The 21,689-nt window shown below is 42.4% G+C and overlaps 1 protein-coding gene across 2 annotated transcripts; it reads left to right on the forward strand.

Annotated features, from left to right (window-relative positions):
* The first annotated feature begins 2,294 nt into the window (after positions 1-2,294).
* On the forward strand, positions 2,295-20,225 carry masp2 (MBL associated serine protease 2). Of its 2 annotated transcripts, XM_088617013.1 has the most exons (12): positions 2,295-2,439; positions 3,150-3,361; positions 8,390-8,606; positions 9,409-9,586; positions 10,944-11,075; positions 13,326-13,522; positions 15,650-15,797; positions 16,360-16,478; positions 16,709-16,787; positions 17,193-17,318; positions 17,629-17,703; positions 18,568-20,225. In XM_088617013.1, the coding sequence occupies exons 3-12, from the start codon at positions 8,601-8,603 to the stop codon at positions 19,353-19,355; spliced, it is 1,848 nt and encodes a 615-aa protein (XP_088473139.1). In that variant the 5' UTR covers positions 2,295-2,439; positions 3,150-3,361; positions 8,390-8,600; the 3' UTR covers positions 19,356-20,225. The 2 variants fall into 2 exon arrangements, with proteins under 2 accessions (XP_088473139.1, XP_088473138.1); XM_088617012.1 differs by lacking the exons at positions 2,295-2,439; positions 3,150-3,361 and adding an exon at positions 7,854-7,999.
* The last annotated feature ends 1,464 nt before the right edge of the window (positions 20,226-21,689 follow it).

Raw genomic sequence — 21,689 nt, forward strand, 5'->3', positions numbered from 1 at the left:
CATTACCTCTGTGCCCTGTCCACAGGCTGGAGAGGTGGAGGCGGCACTCAATCTGAAACCTTTTTAGTTTGATGTCAAACTGTCTGCTCGCTTTTTAATGAGGCAATCGCTTGCCCTGCTGACCGGAAACACCTCATTATTCCATGCTGTGTGAGAACAACGAGCATCGGAGGGATTTCTGGGGTGCTGGGGTGCTGGGCCGTCTGTGTGTGTTTGTGAGTAATTGGCTTTTCGAGTGAGATCTTGAATCCGTGCTTGACTGAGCTGTGCTTATGGCAGATCAGGGAGGTGCATTATTAGTGTCTGTGAAGGTGCTCCCTATTGATCTTTTGTCAGCCTCCTTCTCTGTGACCCCAACAGGAGGCCACTGCAAGGCACAGCCCCGATGCTTCCTCAGTACCAGTGAAGGAGAGCACAGAAGCCAAGGTGGTACAGAGGTTATCGTAGTAAATTGGCCTACAGTACATGGCACACATTAATGATTTGCCAGAGAAAAAAAGAAAGAGTACTTTGCATCTCTTAAGTCACATATGAGGAAAAAAAAATATTTATACAGTATACTGTATATTCGTATCGTGGAGAAATCGGTGTTGTGTTGTATATTCAATTACAATGATTCATTTGAAAGAACAAATATTTAATGTGGTCTTACACTGATTGATAGAAAAATATACCCAAAGCACTGATTTAGAACTGGAATTTCCAAGTTAAAGGTTAAGGGCTTAAGAGGACCATCAATGTCGTACGAAGCCAGAGCCTTTTCTGGAGAAAGAAGTTTCATGTCAGAAGTGTTGTACCTTTGTTGACTTAAATACCAAATGAAGGTGCTTTGGGCTTTCCTATGACACTATGTCAACAGCAAAATACCAGTTGTTGTGGAATTCTCTTTATTCCAAACACATTTGAATTGGCCGACAGTCCTGAAGTTTTTTTTGTCCTGAGGGGACAGAGGGGACTCTGACTTTGAGGTGTTCAGTCATGATCCCACCATGGGCTTTTGGCTGCATGTGCTCTGCTGTCTTTTATTTCCTACAACAGATTGGGGAAGATCCATATAATCAAACAGTTAGTACACTTGTTAAATTTACTGAAGTTATTTATCCAAAGCCACTTACAGGACATTTGTACCCATTTACACAGTTGGGCATTTTACTGAGTGAAGGACCTAACTCCAGAGCACATCATCAGTGCCCTGACCAGGGAGATGTATTGTACCTTGCGTTGTTTACTTTTATTCTGCTTAAGGAATGTCAATGAAAATGTGACCTACTGCATTTAGTTGAAATCTGTTTAGTTGTTCACATTTTTTTTGTCTTAAGCTCCAGGTAAAATCAGCAGTAGTCACATCAGTTAGTTTTCACTTACTGAGCACTATTGAGCATTTTTAATTGCTAATCTGCTGTTATGAAAGTGTGGTAGACATGGATGTGTCATATACTGTATCTGAGAGACAGGCATGATGAATAATTTTAATGACACCAGGCCTGAAATACACCACTGGTCATGCTGCAACTTAACAGCTGTATACAGACATGTATTAATGTTTTTAATGGTTTAATTGAGTGTGGTCTTTTGGAGTAGTGACACCAGGAACTGATGTCATTTATAGAGTTCAGCTGGACCATCTCTGAAAACATAGCTAAATCAGGTGAAGTTTCCATTCATTGAAAGAACAAGTGTATTACACCACAATTACACCACATGACCCTGTGTTGCTATAACTCCAAGTGTGAGTGAAAGAGTTTCACAATGTCAAGTCACTTTGCCCATTTTTGTGCAATTGTGTGTCCCAGCTGGGAGCACAACAACCACAATAAACAAAAACAAAACATAACATATAGCTTTCAGACAAAGTACAATAACCACAAAAAATAGTAGTAATCTTAGGCTGTACACTTTAGCCAGTTAGCTCACTATTCCTAGAGCTCTCCTCTCTGAGTCACTATTACAGACTGACTAAACACCCCCCCTACCCCCCAGCATACCTATATATACCTTTGGACCATACCATTATCAATGGCATAACATGAATCATAAAACAGATAATCAGTAAATATACATTAACAATCTCTAGATTGTTAGATCGTTTAATAATAGTAGACAACACAGAATCATACAAACCTTCATAATACATACATACAAATTTTATGTGTCACTTCACCCCCCCCCCCCCCCTCTGTTTGCATTGGTAAATTCCCATTGCCATCTCCACGGTTACATAAGAGGCTCTGTAGGAGGAAGTCATGATGTAGGCCCGAAAATAGTTTCCTTGTTCATAAACCTCCTAAAACAACTTGCAAACCAATACAAAATAAAGTGGAGTACAGTATATTGCTACCTTTTCCCTATACCTGCCTTAAGGTATTCATCTTAATCCAATATCCTTACCCTGCCTCTCTCTCTAACTTGTGTGTGCACCTACAGCCTGAGAAAACATGGGTAAGTAACTGTGAAAACCAGCCAAAAAAACGCAATGTTTGCCATCTAAAGTTTGCTAATAAGAAAGGAATCAATAGGTTAATGAGTGACAGTTCATTTTGTCACAAACTGCAATACCACAGCATTATCTGTAGAGTGCTTATGATATTAGTAGGCCTATGAAAACAAATTATATCACAAAATAGAGCAATGGCATTTGGTACAGGTGCATGGGATCTTGAGAATACTTTCTGATGGACAGCACAAAACAGGCAATTTGTGATCTAGAAATGCATTGCGGGATTTCTGGTAAGAGACCTTCTGGCCTGTGCTGTCATGGTCCCGAGTAAAATGTTCCCCATGGTGTCATTTGGGTGGTCATCAAATTCCTTTGCTTTTTGTATTCACAGCACGGGTGTGTAAACAGACAAATTATTTTAATGAGCGCCCTGTTTCACAGCACAGGGGTGCTGAACTCCTGCAGTAGGGACTCCCTAGGGAGAATGTCAGTCAGTTAGTAAGTTGGCTGTCCTTCCACCTCACTCCATTACAGTGCATTAAGCTGCTTAATAACTTAACAAGCAGGATCAATACAGTAGTCCGGCTGGTGGTTGCACTGGTACACTGAGTGCACTGCTGCAGCGTGCTGCTGTCTTTGCACTGTAGGGCACAGTGGGCGATCTTGTGTCTTATATGCCTGCATTTTTGGTGCTTTTCTAATTGCTTTCCAGAAACTTTACAATGATATTCCGGGGCCAGTCAATTCCAGAACCCTGCATTTACACTTTCAATCATCAAGCTGGAGCGCATCTCCTTTGACAGCAGACATTGGGCCGGTGTTCTCCTTGACAAAGCACTGACCTGCATCTGTGATGGTGACGTCAGGAGAGCATCGGCTTCAGCGCTGGAAGCAGGGGAAGACGAGCGAATGAAACTTCACAAGGTGAGCAGTAATTTTTGCGATTGCCTCAGTGGAGATCGAGTACGATTGTATGATCATTACAACATATTTGAAGGGGAACTGCAGTCCCAATCTCTCAGACCTGTTATCAAATCTCGGTAACAAATTAAATTCATTGACGGTATAGAAAAATGGTACACATTTTGAATTCAGCACCAAATTGGTGTACTCTGTGCAAGTACTGTATGGTCGCCATTGTTACCGCAAACCGCTGGTCGCGCCACCGGTGAGAGCGAGGGTTCCCCTGAACTGACGTGAGGCGGCCCTTCCTGCTCACTAGTCACTGCCATGACTAACGTACTGCGATGTACGAGTGAGTAAGCACAGGTTGTGCCGCAGGCGTTTCACCGCAGGAATGTTCCAACGTGATCTGCGTGCAGAGTTAACAAGTGAGTAGTATCTGTTGGCAAAGCCGTCTCGGAGTTGAGAGCAACATTTCTAAGAGGTGTATTCACAAGCCTGCTTTTTTACAACACAAAAGGGCCTTTTCACATCACCAGTTTTGTTACCTTGTTCTATAATGCAAGATGTGACACCTTGTACCCCTGTAGAACAGCAGTGCTTTATCCAGTTCTGTACCAGGAGACGACAACTCTACCTCACACTGCGAGCAGTTAACACCATTCAGAAACCGTTTAGAAACGCTGTGTTAGCTGCTCAGTTGTAAGTTGAGACTGGGAGAAACTGGGAAAAACTGGGAGAAACTGAAACTGGGAGCTCAGCTGTAAGCTGAGAGAAAAGAATGAACAGATGACCAAAACAAAAATAACGTAGTCTTCAAACTATTTATTGAGTTCTTTCTTATTAAAGTTATTTCCCCCAGTGTTTACAGTAGGAGAGGTCAAACAGTAGATTCGTTTTAAATGTTAGATCGATGAATGCTGATCTTGGTAATGTATGCTAAGAACCTCCGTGTGATGGAACCTAGCCTGTCAATCAGTGGAATGGCAGAATCTTAGGACGCGTGCGCACGGTGTGTTATATCACATAGGCGTAGCTGGAGGAATTAACCAGGAGGAATATTTGAGTTTTGAAATTGAAGTCGACGGTGGGCATATCATCTTTGACACCTCATTACGCTCCACTGCTCCACTATTTAAACTGACAAATTACATTTTCTGCAATAGCAGACCATTAACGGTTCGCGCCGTTTCCTATTTGCGCTCCCAAATAAAAGCGTCCCGCGATGAGGCGATAAATTCTCCGCCTGTAGGAGTGTCATGTTTAGTGGGAAAACATTGACTGGGCAACTTTGATATTATGGCAATGCAAAAGAGCTGCGGCGATTAAAATCCAACCGATCCTTATTCTCGTTTTAATTAAACTCAGCCAAGTAGAATAAACAGGAACATGTTGTTTTTTTTCTTTATGTAAATTCTTTATGTCTGTTTTGAAATTAGATTTGCAAATATTTGGGCCAATCGCAGGTATGCCATGAATGAAAATGATATGTACATGTACAAATTCCCATTATTGCATTTACTTAAGTTGTATTCAGCGCTGTTTTTAACTCATATCCAATGTCCTCTGAGGTCCTGACTCTCTGTGGTCATTAAAAATCCCAAGGCGTTTCTCGAAAAGAGTAGGGGTGTAACCCCGGCGTCCTGGCCAAATTTCGCATTGACCCTTGTCAATCATGGCCTCCTAATAATCCCCCTCTATGAATTGGCTACATTACTCTGCTCTCCTCCCCACTGAGAGCTGGTGTGTGGGGAGCGTTCTGGCGCACTATGGCTGCCGTCGCATCATCCAGGTGGGGCTGCACACTGGTGGTAGTGGAGGGGATCCCCATTACCTGTAAAGCGCTATATAAGTGTAAGCAATTGTATTATTATTATTATTATTATTATTATTATTATTATTATTATTATTAAAGGTGTGACCATTAGTCCTTTTCAAAATGTCCTGACATTATTATTTGGTGTCTGATTCTGTCTCACGGTTCTGGTAGCATACAGACTTCCTCCCAGACCGAAAAAAACAGCGCTGAAATTGCTGCAGGGTCGGACAGGGCAACCTTGTCTTCAGGCACTCAGAAACTCAATCTGGAAAAAAATGAAGAGGAAGAAAAACGTCTGATTGTTTCGATATTTATATTTATTTTCCTCGGAGCTCCGAAGTGATCTGACGGGACAGAGGCGCAGGTACGGAGAAGAAGAAGAAGAAAAATGCAAGAGAAAAATGTCAGGAAAAAAATGAAATGATAAAATTCAAAAAAAGAAAAACGGCAGGTACTGGTACTGTATAATGATAATTGGTTCAACGTTAATAATATGCTTGACCACCAGGTGTATCAATAAGCCTTGAGCCGGTGTGGAGCGCCACTAATGAAGAAGTATAACCCTTCAGGAATTTACCCGATTAATTCTCCGTTCGGTGTGCAGAGGATCGGGTCTCATTATTAGGCTTCCTCGTGGGATATCTGGAAATTAGCTTGTGCAGCAGGCGCTCGTATGAAGGCGTGCTGTGGTATACAGGGGCGCACACGCAGGTCACAAGTCTACATGAAGTGCAGGGAAATCTGGGTGGCAAAACTGTCTGAATCATCTGCTGATCATAACTCGTTTTATTTATAATAAGCCCTTTATAAAAGTACACGCATGACGGAAGAAAAAACACAACACACTACTCACAAAAACGGAAATAGGTCACAGGTTAAAAGCAATAGTTTTTAAAAGTATGTCGCTGGATAAAATACAGGTTTATTGCAGTAAAATGTTGCAAAGACCATTCTCTAAAATTACTTGCTAACGGGCTCCTGTCTTGTTTTGGTTTCGTGAAAATGAAAATAGTTTTGATATACTGTAGTAGCAGTGGGATGTGAAGATGGATTTTTTTTTTAAATAAATGTGTGTGTCAGATACATTCCAGGCGACGAGACCATAACCTGTGCCCTTTCAATCAGAGGGGAGGAGGGCGGCTTTAACTGCAGCTGAGGAAAACACAATCAGTGAGCATTTTGAAAACAAAATTGCCGGTCCTGCTGATATACATGATAATTACAACTCGCAGTGAATGCCCTGGAATTAGCCTGTGCTGTACCAGACGGGTATTAGGCGAAAAATAATTTGCCTTAAACCTGCTTAAATATAAAGTCATTTTACATCGTTTTCGATCGACCTTTATTTTTTGCATTTTTTAAATCCATACTGGTCTGGACAATAATTGAATGTGGTGATGCAGAATTATTGCTCGCTTTGCCTTTTGTTTCTCAACAATGTAATCTGGTCGCATTCATCAGAAATACCTTTCCTGATTACCTCGCAGTGAGGATTCCGCTTGCCAAACATGCTTCCTCAAACTGGGAGCGAGAGTGCACACCTTTCAGGGTTATTTACTTAAGCGTTCGTTGGCCTCATTCCTGAATAGGCACGCTAACAAAAAGATCAATGTGCAAAAACGGCACCCATGCTCTTCGGAGATCATAAATTGTAAAGAGGATATGTAGTATGCTGTAAAGGTTAATCCCACGCGTGTGTCTTGACAGCCAACGCATGCAGACGCGGCTCTCCCACTCCAACAACTGTAGCGTGTTTGAATGCGTATCTGGGGTGCGTGACGTTCAGTTTTTTTTTCCAGACTTTACTCTCCGTTGTGATTTCTTAAACGACAGAGCAGACATCATATCTGAATCTGCTGCTCTCGAGCGACAAGATGCACCCTCTCTCTGGTGTGTGTTGAAGGAGATCCTGAGACAGAACCACAGACACATGCGGGGATTATTCTTGCAGACAAGCGTGGCTTCTGTCAATCATTAACATCAGACGTGAACTGTTTAACCAGTCTGCCTGATAAGAAAAACTTTCATTTGACTTTTTTTGCTTTATGTCTTTAAGTCCTAGCATTTGAAGGATATAAGGCCTGCCTTTTCTCACAGGGCTTTCGCTATCTGATTTGTCCCCCAACATGTGTCTGTAATTTAGTCCTCCAACCACGGGGGGCTAGCTTAGTCTCTGCAGTAACATGGTAATTAACACCATTGTAACAATCGTTGCTACGGTGTAATTACAGTATTTAGTGAATTGATTAGCACATCAATAATCAAGCGCTTAAAATGGTAGTAACTCCATTTATTGTTTTAATCATTGTAATGTCTTGGTGATTTCTACTGCTAACCTATATGTGTCGCCAATTTAGTCATTTAACTATGACGTACGTTTTCTATTCAGACTAAGACCTCGAATGCAAGACTACCACATCTTAAAAGACAAAGGTGTCATCGTTCAGAACAGGGATAAATACGTTCAGAAAGTGAAGTGTCCTTTAACCACTGAGGCTCCCTTCAGTTATCGGGTGCTTCTTCTTCCTGGAATCTTTAGGCAGCCTAGAGAGCTCAAACCTCTCACTAGCCATACTTCTGAAACAGATCCTGCTCGTATTTCTCTTCCCAATATGCCCCAGGTTAAGAAGCATAGTGTAAACCTTGCTACCACCCCCCATAGGTCAGGCTACCAGGTCCTCTGTTGCTCTGTGAGTTTAATAGCTGATCAATACAGGACAAGGGTTCAGTAACCCACTGTAGACACTGGGCAAAGGTAGCCTGGCGGACACATTCACAAACAAAACCCTCACCTACACAGCTACATCGCTTTAGGGCTTTGTAGCAGTGATAATGAAAGGGTAAGTCTGAAACATTTTTATAAGTTGTTGATGAGCTGAGGCACCCAAGCGATTATCATAACCACTGAGAAAAGCATCCTTAGTTATCCTAAACATTAATGGCAAGAGCAGGAAAGGGAATGATTTGGCAGGTGTGATTTGATATGTCATTTTTATTATATTTCTTATGCATCTTGTTTTTTTAACTGTGTTTAACTTGGATCGGATAGGAAATTTACACTTGACGAGCTTCTAGTTTGTAGGTCCTGCAATCTGCAGACAATCTCAATGTACTGTATATAAAAATGAGGAAATAAATGAAATGGTGTGCCTCAGGCGTGCCGGTGATCGGGAGGGGATTTCTGATCGTGCAAGCTGTAATTTCTTTTCGTTTCATTTCGTTTCTCCCAGCTTCCTGGTAATCGTCGCCTGCTTTGTGCATTTATCTCACTGCGTTGACCTGAGAGGCCTGTATGGGACCTTCACCAGCCCACAGTTCCCAAACCCCTACCCGGATAACTCCTACCAGGTCTGGGATATCTCCGTCCCCGAAGGCCACAGGATCAAGCTTTACTTCACCCACTTCAGCCTCGAGCCGTCCTACCTGTGTGAATACGACTACATGCAGGTATCCCCCGGAGGGCCTGGCCTTGGCCTCCCCTCACTGTTTCTGGTCAGACCGTCCATGTAGGTCCCGCGGGCTACACAATCCTCGTGCTGTACAGGCTCGTCAGAGCTTGATTTGTAAAGGATTGTGTCACAGCAGCTAGAAGCCCAAAAATAAAATTGAGTTCCGGCTCGCTGAGATGGATCATTGCTGGAGCAGGAGACCTCCATGTAAACCAGGCTGCGGCTTCCAGTGGTTTTGATCAGCCACTAGGTGGTGCTCCTTCCTCGAGATCACAGCTTCCAAACTAATACCCCATTTCTGTGACCAGGGGCACTGTGCTGTAGAAGGCACTGTCAAGAAACATTAAAACCCAGATCCTTGAGTAGGGGTGTTAACTGCAGCGTCCTTGTTATTTTCCACCCTAGCCTTGGACAGAAAAACTTTGTTTCGCTTGAGCATGAAGTCAGTCCCCACCTAAATGTGACGTGCTCTGGGATCTGTTGGGATGGAAGCACCATACACGCACAAGCAATGACAGATTTCTTCACATATTTTGTTGCTTATAGGTTCCAATCCATAATTCAATCAGCACTTAAACAAAATTAATAACTCTTTTCACAGTGACATGTGACATGTGACAGCCCTTGATGTGTTTTAAATGCAGAGAAAAATAATGTCAATGTCAGAACTGATGTAACGTAGCACAACTAGAACAAAATCTGCAAACCCTGGGAATTGTTCTGTCATATTTTTACACTACTGAGTAGTAAGTGTGGTATAATGCAGATAATTTGAAAATGAGTGTCGTTTATGTTTGTAGTTTGTAGCAGAAGGCAATGAGACCTTCAGATTCTGTGGAGAAGGTGAGAAAGATTATGAGGATGCTCCAGGGCCTACTGTGTACTATTCAGCTGGCAACACAATGTCAGTGATTTTCAGGTCCGATTATTCGAACGAGAAAAGATTCACAGGATTTCAAGCATTTTACGCAGCAGAAGGTAAGTAAAAGTATCTCTGTACTTCCCATTGATGTACTGTAAACACTGTACTACTCTCTCTGTTCCACATGAATTCTAGTACATAGTACACTTTTCATAGATGTACTACAGTATACATGGGCTTTTCATGCTTTTATGAAAATATAATAGATTTTTCAATCGTTGAGGTATGAAGGGAAAAAAAGAAGTTTATTTTGGTGCGTGTATCCTCTTGGAAGAGGACAGTGCGGCATCTGGATTCAGGGGCCAGTGAAATTGAAGACTTCGAACATTTTCTCTCTTGTAATGGGACTTTGAAGTTGATTGAAAAAAGAAAACAAGGCCCATGAACAGAATATGATTGTAGCTGGTAGCTTGACAGCCACTGAGCGTGGAAAAGAAAATTGATTTCTCAACAGCCTCAATTTTCAAAGTCTTGGCTCACAACGCTGACAGTTTGAAGGTGCCTGCTGCCCACACAGTGCAGGTTCAGAGCCACTTGTGCCTTCTTTGAACAGCAGCAGGCTGTTGTTAACTCAGGCACCTTTTTAAGCAACGTTTCTTGTTCCAGACGATTTTTTATCTCAGGCATTGATATGACCATAAGCTGTAATGAAGTAACAAAATTTGCCAGTAATTCCACTCTGTGCCTTGCTTTTGCTGGGAACAGATATAACAGTGGACTTTTGACTCTGCTGTTTTGCTGCCTGAAGCCTGTATCTCTGAATTGGCACAAGCCAGAAACACTAACAGTAAGTGTGACATCAGCTGTCACAGCCTGTCTTCTGAGCTTTCGAGGTGAGCTCTAGGTTCGGCATGCAGGAAAGGACCATTAGCTTGTGGAAGAAGCTGTCCCCTGCTTATCACTGTAAACGATGAACCGTTCTGCCAATTAACAGGTTTTTGTCATCACAGATTTGTGATGCTTGGGAGGATAATTCGGTGTCTCTTGCAAGGCTGTGTGAGTGACAGGGCGCTCTGTCGCTAATGCTCTGTCAGACACCTGTCACTAATGGAGCAATGATGAGAGGAATATTAATCAAAGTACCAACCCCTGTTGAAAAGTGCAGCTTCTGTTGCAGCTCCCAGATTGAGCATTCACACCATTTTCTTTCATACCACCAGTGAGAAACCACTCTGCCTTCTCCTTCCAGTGCAGTAGGTCTCTGTATGTAGAGTGTTTGGCCTGGTGTAATGCAAACACGTGACAGTTTGGCTCTAGGAATGAGTAAATTGAGAAGTTTGAAGCCTTAGGTCTTGCTTTCCTACAAGACCGCATTCCTTTGCAGAAAACATATCCTCTGATTTAATTTGATGGCTAGTGCAGACAAAAGAGCTGGTGCTGTGAAATGGTTTAAGCTTTGTTCCTGCTCCACAGACATTAATGAATGCAAGCTTGCAGTGGATGGAGAGCCTTACTGTGACCATAATTGCCACAATTATGTGGGTGGCTATTACTGCACTTGTAGATTGGGATACCATCTCCATTCCAACAAAAGAACCTGTACGGGTAAGTTTTTTTAAAAAATTGCATTAGGCAGCTTTTAAATGACCCTGTACTATATTTGTACAATATCATAAAAATATCTAGGGCTCTGATTAATGATAATGTACCTGAAACCCCAAACTTTTTTTTCCCTTGTTATTTCAATCCATCCTTTCTACATTTTTGCTCTTGTTTGGTTTTTCCCTCCTCTGCCCTTGACACGCACACAAAAGCCTTTCCTAGATTTGCATGAAGTAATACTGTACTCATTAAAACAATCCTGAAGAATTCAATACATACCGTAGACGTAACTGAGAAGCAACATGCTCTAAGGTATTATCAGCTTGATGTTTTGTGGAATCTGGCTACTAGGAAAAAAAAAAGCCAGGAACTAAAGGTGCTCTGTTTGTCCTGAAGCAGAACGGACATGGTAATTGCCAGTTCTCCTGCTTGCACGCAAGTACCATTCTGGGATCCCTAAGCATTTTTCCTCCTTCCTGAAATGGAAACCTGGGAAGCTCAGAGATCTGGTCCACAGCCACTTGTTCTTGGTTAACTCAGCCAAGCCTGTGGCAGATACGACTTTGATCAGAGCATTAAACTGGGGAGCGATGTTACAACCGATGTATGGATCATCACGCTCACAGGCCAAGCAAGCTTAGCTGCAGTATGGCTGAATAATCCAGCTGACCTGCTTGTTAACTTGCCTAATGCTTAGGAGAGCCAGAGAGCCCAGCCTTCTTTACCAGGCTGTTTATCTCTGACATGCTCTGTGAATTCAAGTAAATTACTCCAGGTACTTGGAGGAATAATCATCTAGAAAGCCACTGTTAATTGATAACCCATTGTAACTGTAATAGCTCTCGGACACTGGCATGGATAATTTATCACGATTAACACCAGAGTCATTTTTTCTTATTATCTTCGTTCTTTGCAAAAGGGGGGTGAAAATGCATTCGGGCATTAAACACACAGTCTGTGCCAAAGTTATCGTATGAGTCTGCCTTCTAGTTTGTGTTATGATGTTAATTATGTGAACTCCGACTCTTCTGAACAAAAGCAATTTTTTGTATTAATCTGCTAAACCTTTTCAGAACTAATTTTCAGCTGTGATTTAATACACATTTTCCGTCCTTCATTTTGTGAGAAGCAGTTATTGTCATTAAATAAGAGCTTGTGAAAAAGATTCAGTTATGTACTGTAGGCAGCTTCTGCTTGGTAAGTTTGAGCTGAAACTAGTGATGTGTTGCAATGATTTTAAATTCAGGCAAATTAAATTACCTTGTGCTGCTAGTTCAATTGAACAAGGGACTTTTCTTCTTAAAGCAAAAATCATCTTCACAGCTCAACAGATCTAACAGCAGGTTTCAGCTGATGAGCAGACTTCTATCACTGAAAAGGTGTCAAGTAGCCTGTTCAAAGTCACACCTCTGGGGCAGTATGAATTAAACTGCACTAGTACTTGGCACTGTGAATTCTCTGCGGCCATGTCTCTGCTTACAGTTTGTCACTGAAAAAATGAAACATTTGACATACATGAGTGGCATAACCTGAGCCCCAGAGTGCTGTGAAACACACCACCAACACTGAGGAAGAGTCCCCAGCCTGTCCCCTAGTATGCCACCTCCCTGTGGACGGCATTTGCAAATGCACAGACCAATTTTTTCTGTCCCACAATGAGGGAAGCTTCACTTTATTCTTCCTTTTCCTTTTTTTTGACATCCTTCTCTCACCCATCCTCTGCCTCTATTGAAACTCAAAATACTCGACTTTCTAGTCAGTAATGAATTTTTCGAGACATAGTATTTTGTACATTACAACATGCATACAGTAGCTCACATTTTAATAGAACAGAGTAAGAGACTTCTGATGTTATAAGTAGTCTCCAATGCACTTACAGAGAAATCTGGTGCCAGGATCTAAAAAATCCTTTAAAATCTATCTTTTGTCCAAGGTGGCCACCCTCCCTGGAGGTCTAGAGTTAGGATCCAGTACTTGCACTGCCATGGACCAGGTCTGGTCAAGGAAGTGGACATCTAATTCTTCCTTTCTGTCTTATGACAAAAGAGTTGCAGGGTCATTTACTGTGATGGACCGGAGTCCCGTCCAGTGGGGATCCTTGGCTTTGTGCCTGTTGCTCGCTGGGATAGGCTCAGATTTCCCTGCAACCCTAAATCAGATGAGGCAGCTAGAAATTGAGAGGATGGATGTCCACAGTGGGTGCACTGTTTGTCTTAGATGCTAGTGGTATCTCGACTTGGTTGTCTTTTGCAGTTCAGTGCAGTAACCAGGTCTTCACCGAGAGATCTGGGGAGCTGACCAGCCCAGACTATCCTTCAGCATATCCAAAGCTCTCCCAGTGCACCTACAGCATCCGGCTGGACGAGGGCTTCAGTCTGATATTGGAGTTTGTGGAATCTTTCGATGTTGAGTCCCATCCTGATGTTTCCTGCCCGTATGATGTCTTAAAGGTCAGCCTGCCGAATTTTGCAACGTGTGTGAAGGAGTACAATCTTGATGGCTGAGTTTAAAATCCTTGCTGCTGCTGAAGGGAAATATTGTCCAGATGCTGGACTGAATCACTTATTTTCGCTTCATCTCACTGTCAGAGGTAGTGAAGGTTATTATTATTATTATTATTATTATTATTATTATTATTATTATTATTATTATTATTATTAAAAACTACTTCTCCAGCCTTTACGGGGAACTTTAGGGTGGAAAGATTGTATGAGCTCAGAGTGCAAAATCTTCGGGATACTGGGTGAACACCCATAGAATTACAATTACTTCAGTAGTACGGTCACACCCTAAATAAGGTGGAGAAGAGGTGTGATTCGAATAGTGGGCAGTATTGGGGTAATTCACCTGTCTGAAAGAATAATCTGCCCCTGCTTTAATGAAGGATGAGCCAGGGAGCTGCAAGAGCAAGGAATAAGTGGGCAAGTTCACCTGCTCCCAAACTGTTGCTTAAAACTCCAGAAAATGAAAGGAACCCATTTGGCCTTTCTTGTTTGGTTTCTGATCACCCAGTAAGACTTTGGCTCCAGAATGCCATTCAGGTATTTCTAAAGGGGCCGTCTGGCTGGGAACTTCAGTTTACAAATCAGCCCCATCTGAACACTCATCCCATTTATTGATGCAAAAACATTCATTTTCCATTTCTGTTACCTGGCAGAGAAAATGCTTCCAGATTCTAGACCATTAAGTTAAACATTAAAACATTCCACAGTCATGCAAGTTAACAAGAAAATATTCAACTAGCGCAAAATATGTGTATATAAAAATATTTAGGCAATTTCACCACAAGGATTTTGGGGGAGGACGCAAAAGCAGAAAATCAAGAGAGAAGTTCGTAAATTCAGCATTTGAGTGTGTGGCACATTTAACAGGCCCTAATGGTATTATACAACCAAAGCACTGTTTTATTCTTTTACAGCTGAAATGTGTATTGCATTAGCATATATTAATACCCTGCTAGGGGCTGGCAGAGAGAATTAGATGGGAAAGGCAATTGAAAACTGTAATGGCATTTAAGTGCAAGACTAATAATTTTCTTTTAAGTGCTGGGCAATGATGCACAGGGTTATAATCATGAAAGATACGTATTATCAAATGGAGTACAGAACAGACTTATTTGGATTGTAAATTTCTGTAATTAGTATTTAAAAACGTTAACAGAGGGATGAAACGTGTCAGTCAGAATAGCACAGAATTTCCATGCTGCTGTGTCAGACATGCTGGTAAGGCCAGTGGCTGCTGTACAAACCCATTTCCGAACATTATGTAAAAGGTTATTGTCTCTGCGAAAGGAACAAAAAAAAATCTTGTTATATGAACAGGTCATTCATAGTCTTCAGTTTAAAGAGATTGAAAAAAATTACAGGCTTTTAAATGATTGCTCTTTTAAATCCCCATTGTGTCAGTTATTTAATGAGAACTTCGTGTCAGATTTCTGAGTTTTTAATGGTTTATTTTTAATTACAACCCCAGTGCTTCCACTGCTTGTACAGTGTTAAAAGCAGACACTTGAATGAATCAATTAGTGCAGCTGTCTTAAATGAACAAGCCTAACCCTCGTGGTGCCCTTTTCAGCATTTCTGTACTATGTACTGCCTCTTTAGGGGGAATAAACCTTGTGTAGAAAGCAAAGCTCAGTGTGAACCTGAAGAAACCTGCCATGCTAAATTGGAATAGTATTTATGCACTTTTCCCCACAGTTTCTTCTGACTTATACTGTGCAGTTACTTTGCTGAATCAAGGTTCGTATCATGTGCCTCATGGTCACCACACCTTTCTGTGCTGTTACCATGCATTCCTGTACTTTCCTCTGCCTTTACCATGGTACACCCCAACTCTTTAGAATGATGAGCTGTCTGGGTCTCCCAAGAGACTCAGCCAGTGAAGGTGCTCACTCGAGAGCAGGTAGAACTGTATGATCCAGGGTTCGAGGCTGATGGCACTAACCGACTGTGACTGGGATTCCCCAATTGGCAAATCGTTCCCATTTCAAGCGCCAGCTCGGCAGCTCAGGCTCAGTCAGAGCTCGGCTGCTTGGGCTGTCTGACGACACTCTTCCTGCCTTTTTTCTTCTGAAGATCAGCACCAAGAAGAAAGAGTACGGCCCCTTCTGCGGATCATCGCTGCCCAAAAAGATCGAAACTGGGAGCAACGAGGTGGAGGTTCTTTTCAGAACAGACGGCTCGGGAACCAACAAGGGCTGGAAGATCAAATACAGCAGCACAGGTATTGTCAGTCATAAACCAAAGTTGTGGGGATACTGCAGCGCCCGGACTTTGTAATGGGCATGTAGGTAGGCAGGTTCTGCGACTCCTTTTCCTAGTGATTATTTAGTAACAGCAGCTGGTTGCATAAAGACCCAGAGCTGTCTTTAAAAGGGATAAAGACATTGCCATACCAGTGCTGTGTCACACAATTGCTCGACACCCTGCCATGCTGCTCACCACTTCTCTGTGCTGAAACGAAGGAGCCAGGTGCAGTACAGTGTCCCTCACACTGTGCCCGCTGCCGTGGGAGTGTTGTATGTGGTTTATTGACACCAAGCCTGAATTCAGTGCTTCTTAGACTGCTGGACAGCTGTGCGAAAGATGAGTGAAGCACGGTAAAATCATGGTAGAGCATGGGGGGGGGGCCAGAAGCAGCTGGGAACGCAGGCAGCTGAACTGGGGGGAAATGTAGGACAGTGAAGTGCAGGCTTTATTTGTGCGTCAGAAAAACGCAACAAAAAATCCCAAGGCATCGAGGCATTCTTCACTCAGTGAGGTTTTGTCTTTCTGTGAACATGCAGCTACGCCCTGTCCAGACCCTGTGGTTCCTCCTCACGGAAGGATCCTCCCTCTCCTGCCTCAGTACGTCTTCAAGGACAGCTTCACTCTGACGTGCGAGAAAGGATATGAATTGCTGCAGGTAGCTCCGATTCCTTCGCTGTCCTCAAAGCAGGGAAGCCTGAACACATCGTTAACAAGGGAAAAGGCACAAAAAACTAACCTTTAGGTTATCACATAAGTGTATTTTTATTCTTACACAATCCACATTGTTTCCCTTTGAAGGCAGGAGGTTACAGTCTCAGACTTAAAACTGTGTCATTGGGCTTCAGCCCTGTGAATGGGATGGGAAACTGTCTTTTCTGTCTTTAGGGATCTAAGGAGCTGCCCAACTTCCGAGCAACCTGCAGGAAGGATGGAACGTGGGATCAGCCGATGCCCAGATGTAGCAGTGAGTGGCAACGCTCTCATGGCTCTGGCCCGCTGTGTTTCTTGAAGTGTCATGTTGAGACTGAGAAAAAGATCTTCAAGCCTGCTGGCTCAAAGCCAGTTGGGAGTGTATCAGGAAAAGTCAAAGTGGGGACACAGTGAGCCACATTCTACGTCACTGTTTCTGTAATTTCTCACTATAAAGTCCACAGCTCATACAAAGCTTGTAACAGTCTTTTAATGTGCAATGACTTGAAAAAAAGGATATTTTGCAGTGAAGCTCTTCAGGTGTCTTCCTTTTTAACTGCCTTTCATTTTTGGAAATTGCACCATTTGGGATGAGCTGCAGGTAGCCGAGTTAATTTTGCCTTCAGTTCAGCCGAACTGAAAAAGCTGACTTGTATTGAATGTTTTTTTTTTTATTCAGTTGTTGACTGTGCACAGCCTGATGAAATCCTCAATGGCCAAGTTTCTGCTTCCACAACAACCTTCCAGTCTGTCATACGCTATACCTGCAAAGAGCCGTTCTATAAAATGAAAGGAGATGCAGATGGTAAGATCTGTAAATGTTACAATAGTTCTATATGTTGCACCACTTCCTCAAGATCTCATACTGAAAATGGACACTTTTAAAGGCTTGGTGACTGCTATATCATAAAACTTATAAAATACTAATGCAAACCATTCAGTTTCTTTATTAGTAATCATACCCTGTGCCATTTTTGCTTCGTTTGATGCATTCTGGAGTTCGATTTTTAATGAATAAGAGAATACAATGATGCTCCAAGCTTGGAGAACTCACATCACAGCAACTAGTATTACTAGCTTGCTTTTTATGCCTTTTCTGGTCTCACCCTCCACAGGAAGGTATACATGTGCTTCAGATGGCTACTGGAGAGACTCAAAGGGGAAGAGTGACCTTCCTGAATGTGAGCCTAGTAAGTAAGAACATTTGAAGAACATTTTACTTTTCTGAATGAGATTGCCAAGGGGCATATGTGGTCAGACATAACTTGGAATTGCCTTTTGTTTAGCTATGTCTCCTATCGTGGGGCGAATGATGAACTTTGAATGTGTTCCTCATGACACACCCACCTTAGACTCCTGTAAGTGCCAGAGTGCCATACAGAAGCAGCTGCACTGACTCCAGCAGCAGCTGTGTTGAAGCCATGGTAAGCTCATGGAGGGAACTGGGAACTGGCAGCTGTTCTCCAGCTGTTCCAGCTGTTGCTCATGCGCTCTTAGTCAAGGGCTGTGCCTAGCCAGTTGTTCGACAAGCTGAAGGATTCCAGTTTAAGCTCAAACTGGCTATGTGTGGCCCCCAAAGCTCAATCTGCAGTCTGAGCTCATGGTTTATTGAATGTGGTTTTAAACTGCCTTTTAAAGTAGTGCTATCCCTGTTTTGCCAAGAGACCAGTCACCTGCCACAGGGGAGTAAAGCCACTCTTAAGAACACTGGAGTGTGTCTTTGCACACTATGAACCCTGTTTTACACATATGTTTTCTGGGAATAATTGATCTTTGAAACAAATTGTATGAACATCATTGATTAGATCGTAACTACTCACTTCTGTGATGCCGATGTGTCTTGGCAGTGCCACAGACAGGGGCATCTGCACCGTGAGGCCATGGTGTAACATCGCCTTCTCTCCTGGTAGGAGATGTTGGCAGATTGATGTTGCTCCAGAGCTACTAGTATAGAAGAAATGGGTCACCAGAACTCAGATAAAATGCAAGGAAGTCCCTGCCTGGCGAGTCTGGTGGCAGGAGGATTGCTCTCGAGATTTTGCTTGTCTCCCCAGCCTGTGGAACTCCAACATCTGGAAAGCTCGCCCGCATAATCGGAGGGAACCAGGCGGCGAAGGATGAGTTTCCTTGGCAGGTCCTCGTGATCGTGGGCCAGGAGTTTAAAGGTGGCGCCTCCCTGATTTCTGACAACTGGGTCCTCACAGCGGCCCACGTCCTACAGGGCCATGGGGATGTGGCCAACGTGGAGCTGAAAATGGGCATAACTGAGCGAGCGGACAGCAACGCCGTTGTGGGCGTTCCCGAGAAAATCTTCATCCACGACCGTTACAAACAGGATGGCGTGAACTACGACCATGACATCGCCCTGGTCAAGCTGAGCAACAGAGTGCCCATCAGCTCCTCCGTCATGCCTGTCTGCTTACCACAAAGGGAGGACAGATTTCTCGTGAAGCAGGACGACATAGGGGTGGTGTCGGGGTGGGGGGTGTCCCGGAAATCCGGCCGCGGCCCCGGCTCGGTCCACCTGAGGTACGTCGAGCTGCCGGTTGTGGACTTCGAGGTGTGCAAGGCGGGCTATCGGGATCTGGGTGCGGAGATCAAGCATGATTTCATCCTGACGGAGAACATGATCTGCGCTGGGATCCCCCAGGGAGGTAAGGACACCTGTCATGGAGACAGTGGGGGGCCCTTTGTCTTTTATGACGATGGGAAGAACAGCTGGTACATTGGTGGCATTGTGTCCTGGGGGTACGAGTGTGCAAAGGCAGGTCAGTACGGAGTGTACACCAAAGTGACCAACTACGTCTCCTGGATCAACGATGTCATTTCAAGCAACCGTTGACCCAAACGCTCTGCTCACCAGCACACAAACCACATACTGAGGAACAGTCGTTGAGTTCATGTCCACAATGCAGCTAGTGCATGCATCTGTGACCTAAATTTCCTTAAACTTCCTTGTATTTCAAAATGACAATGAGGATAAAAACATTTATACTGTACCTATGAATACTGTCTTTACAATTGTGAGTAATAATGTTGGAATTTAAAGAGTGATATTGTACACCTTATATTATTTTAATAAGAGATAATACAATATGCTTACATTGATTATATACCAACAACTTCAGTTTATATGATAATGTCAGCTGGTGCTAAGTTAAAAGCAGATCATCAAAGATACCTGTAGGACAAATCCATTCACCGAGACTTAGTCAGTGAGCTTTCTCCAGCAGCAATGTGAAACAGACATGCATCTGTCTGTTAGAAAATCAGATGAATAGGTTTGTGGCTCTGGCACATATAAAGTGCGCTGGCTTCAGAGGATGTGCAGCATTAAGTCATTCTTTTGCCTTGCAAATAAATGCTCAGTTAACTATCTGGAATCTTGCAGATGGTTCCTTTGGGTCATTAAATGCGCAGAGTGAATGGGTCATTTGTCTTTGTGTTGCAAACGTTTTTTTTCCTGTTGCATGTAAATTTGCACAAGCGATTCCAACGTCCCACAAGGTGTTATTCTCACATCTCAAATGAAAATCAGCCGTGTCTGTTCTTCAGGTTCAGCACCGTGATTTGCCATAATTTAGCCTTCATACATAATGCATTTGATCTCAGTGCTCCCTGGCAGTTTCCTTTGAAAACAGCCATTAAAGGTTTCTCCATTTTGACACATATTATCTTTCCTCTGTGATTAAATAATACAGTCACACACAAATATTTTTGTGCCCTCATCTTTTCTAAGTGCACCGTACCGTTCTCAAACAGACTGAATCAAAACAGAGAAACAAGCCGCCTTGCTGCCTTTTTTAAATATACGAATTTCAGGGACCAGGCTGACTTGCTGCTTGAAATGAGCTCCCTAAAGTCACTCTTCATGGCCTTTAAGATTCCTACATTGAGAAATGTATCACAATACTATCTAGCAACTAAAATGAGAACTAATTCCAGTGGTTCTTGTCTGAATTAATGACAGCAACACAGCACATACAGTAGTAATGTCACAATAAAATACGGTGTTGAAATGGTTTGAGTGCAGAAAATTCTGCAGAACTACAAAAAGAGTTTGAAACCTGTGTTTGGTGAGTATAATTTATACGTCTTTGAATGAAAGACAAAGGATTAACATTTTTTAAATCTATGTATCATAAACATAAAATGAAATTCAACTTGTATAATATGAATAGTCATTTCACATAGAAGTATATTGCACTGCTGAGTTTTATTTTTTAAAATTTATTCTTTTAGATGCCATGCTATGGTCAGTCTGTTTTTTTCCTGTATTGTCATGTCCAGTTGATTATGTGTAACTTGCAGACTGACAGAACAAATTATTGTAGCACCAAATCACCAGCAGTCAGAAGTAGAGAGCCAGAGGTTTTTTTTTCCCAGGTAAAAACCTCTCACTAATTTGTAACAATCACCGCCTCATCAAGAGAAAAGGAAGGGATGTCAGATTTCTCTTTTCTGTCAGTTCGTTTCGCAACACACAGCTTAGGCAGAACATCAGACAGTATTATCATGCAGCTTTTGATATTGCTGTTATTCAGCAAAATTGAAGTCAAGCCAATGTAGGTCCTGACAGCTCTGATACATCCAATACATGTTGGCTAATCAATAAATAATTTTAGGGCATCTACAGGCAAGTATGAGTAAAATTTGCTCATTGTAAATATGGAAAAGAGGGATCTCTTAAAATATGCATTTTATTCAGTTCTGTTTTTTAAGCTTGAAACGGTTTTCATTTAATAGCAAATATTGATTGCATACAAATGTGAAAAGGAAGTAAATTTACTTTGTATTCGCAGTAACTGTAGGAGAACAGAAGACACTGAAAGTAGGGAATATAACTCAAGGTTTAACCCTACTGTGAGAAATGAATAGATGTTTGATTAAATGCACTAATTCTGCTTGTAATTATCATGTTTGTAATCATATAAATACTATATATATGCCTTCTACAACAAGGCTTCAGAGACGCATTTCCACTCAAATTAAGTGTACTGTAGATGAAGGCAAAAACAGTACAAACTGTCCACTAAACAGTCACGGTTAGGATATCTAAAAAAATACATCTTAAAATGCACTAATCTGAAAGACTTTTTTGTTTCAAAGGATTCAGTCCTGTTGAGAATATCGCTTCTGGTGCCTGCTGCATTTACATACACATTCTGGATCGAAA

Source organism: Lepisosteus platostomus, chromosome 23 (assembly GCF_059453375.1).
Source record: "Lepisosteus platostomus isolate fLepPlt1 chromosome 23, fLepPlt1.hap1, whole genome shotgun sequence".
In the NCBI taxonomy this organism is placed as follows: Eukaryota; Metazoa; Chordata; class Actinopteri; order Semionotiformes; family Lepisosteidae; genus Lepisosteus; species Lepisosteus platostomus.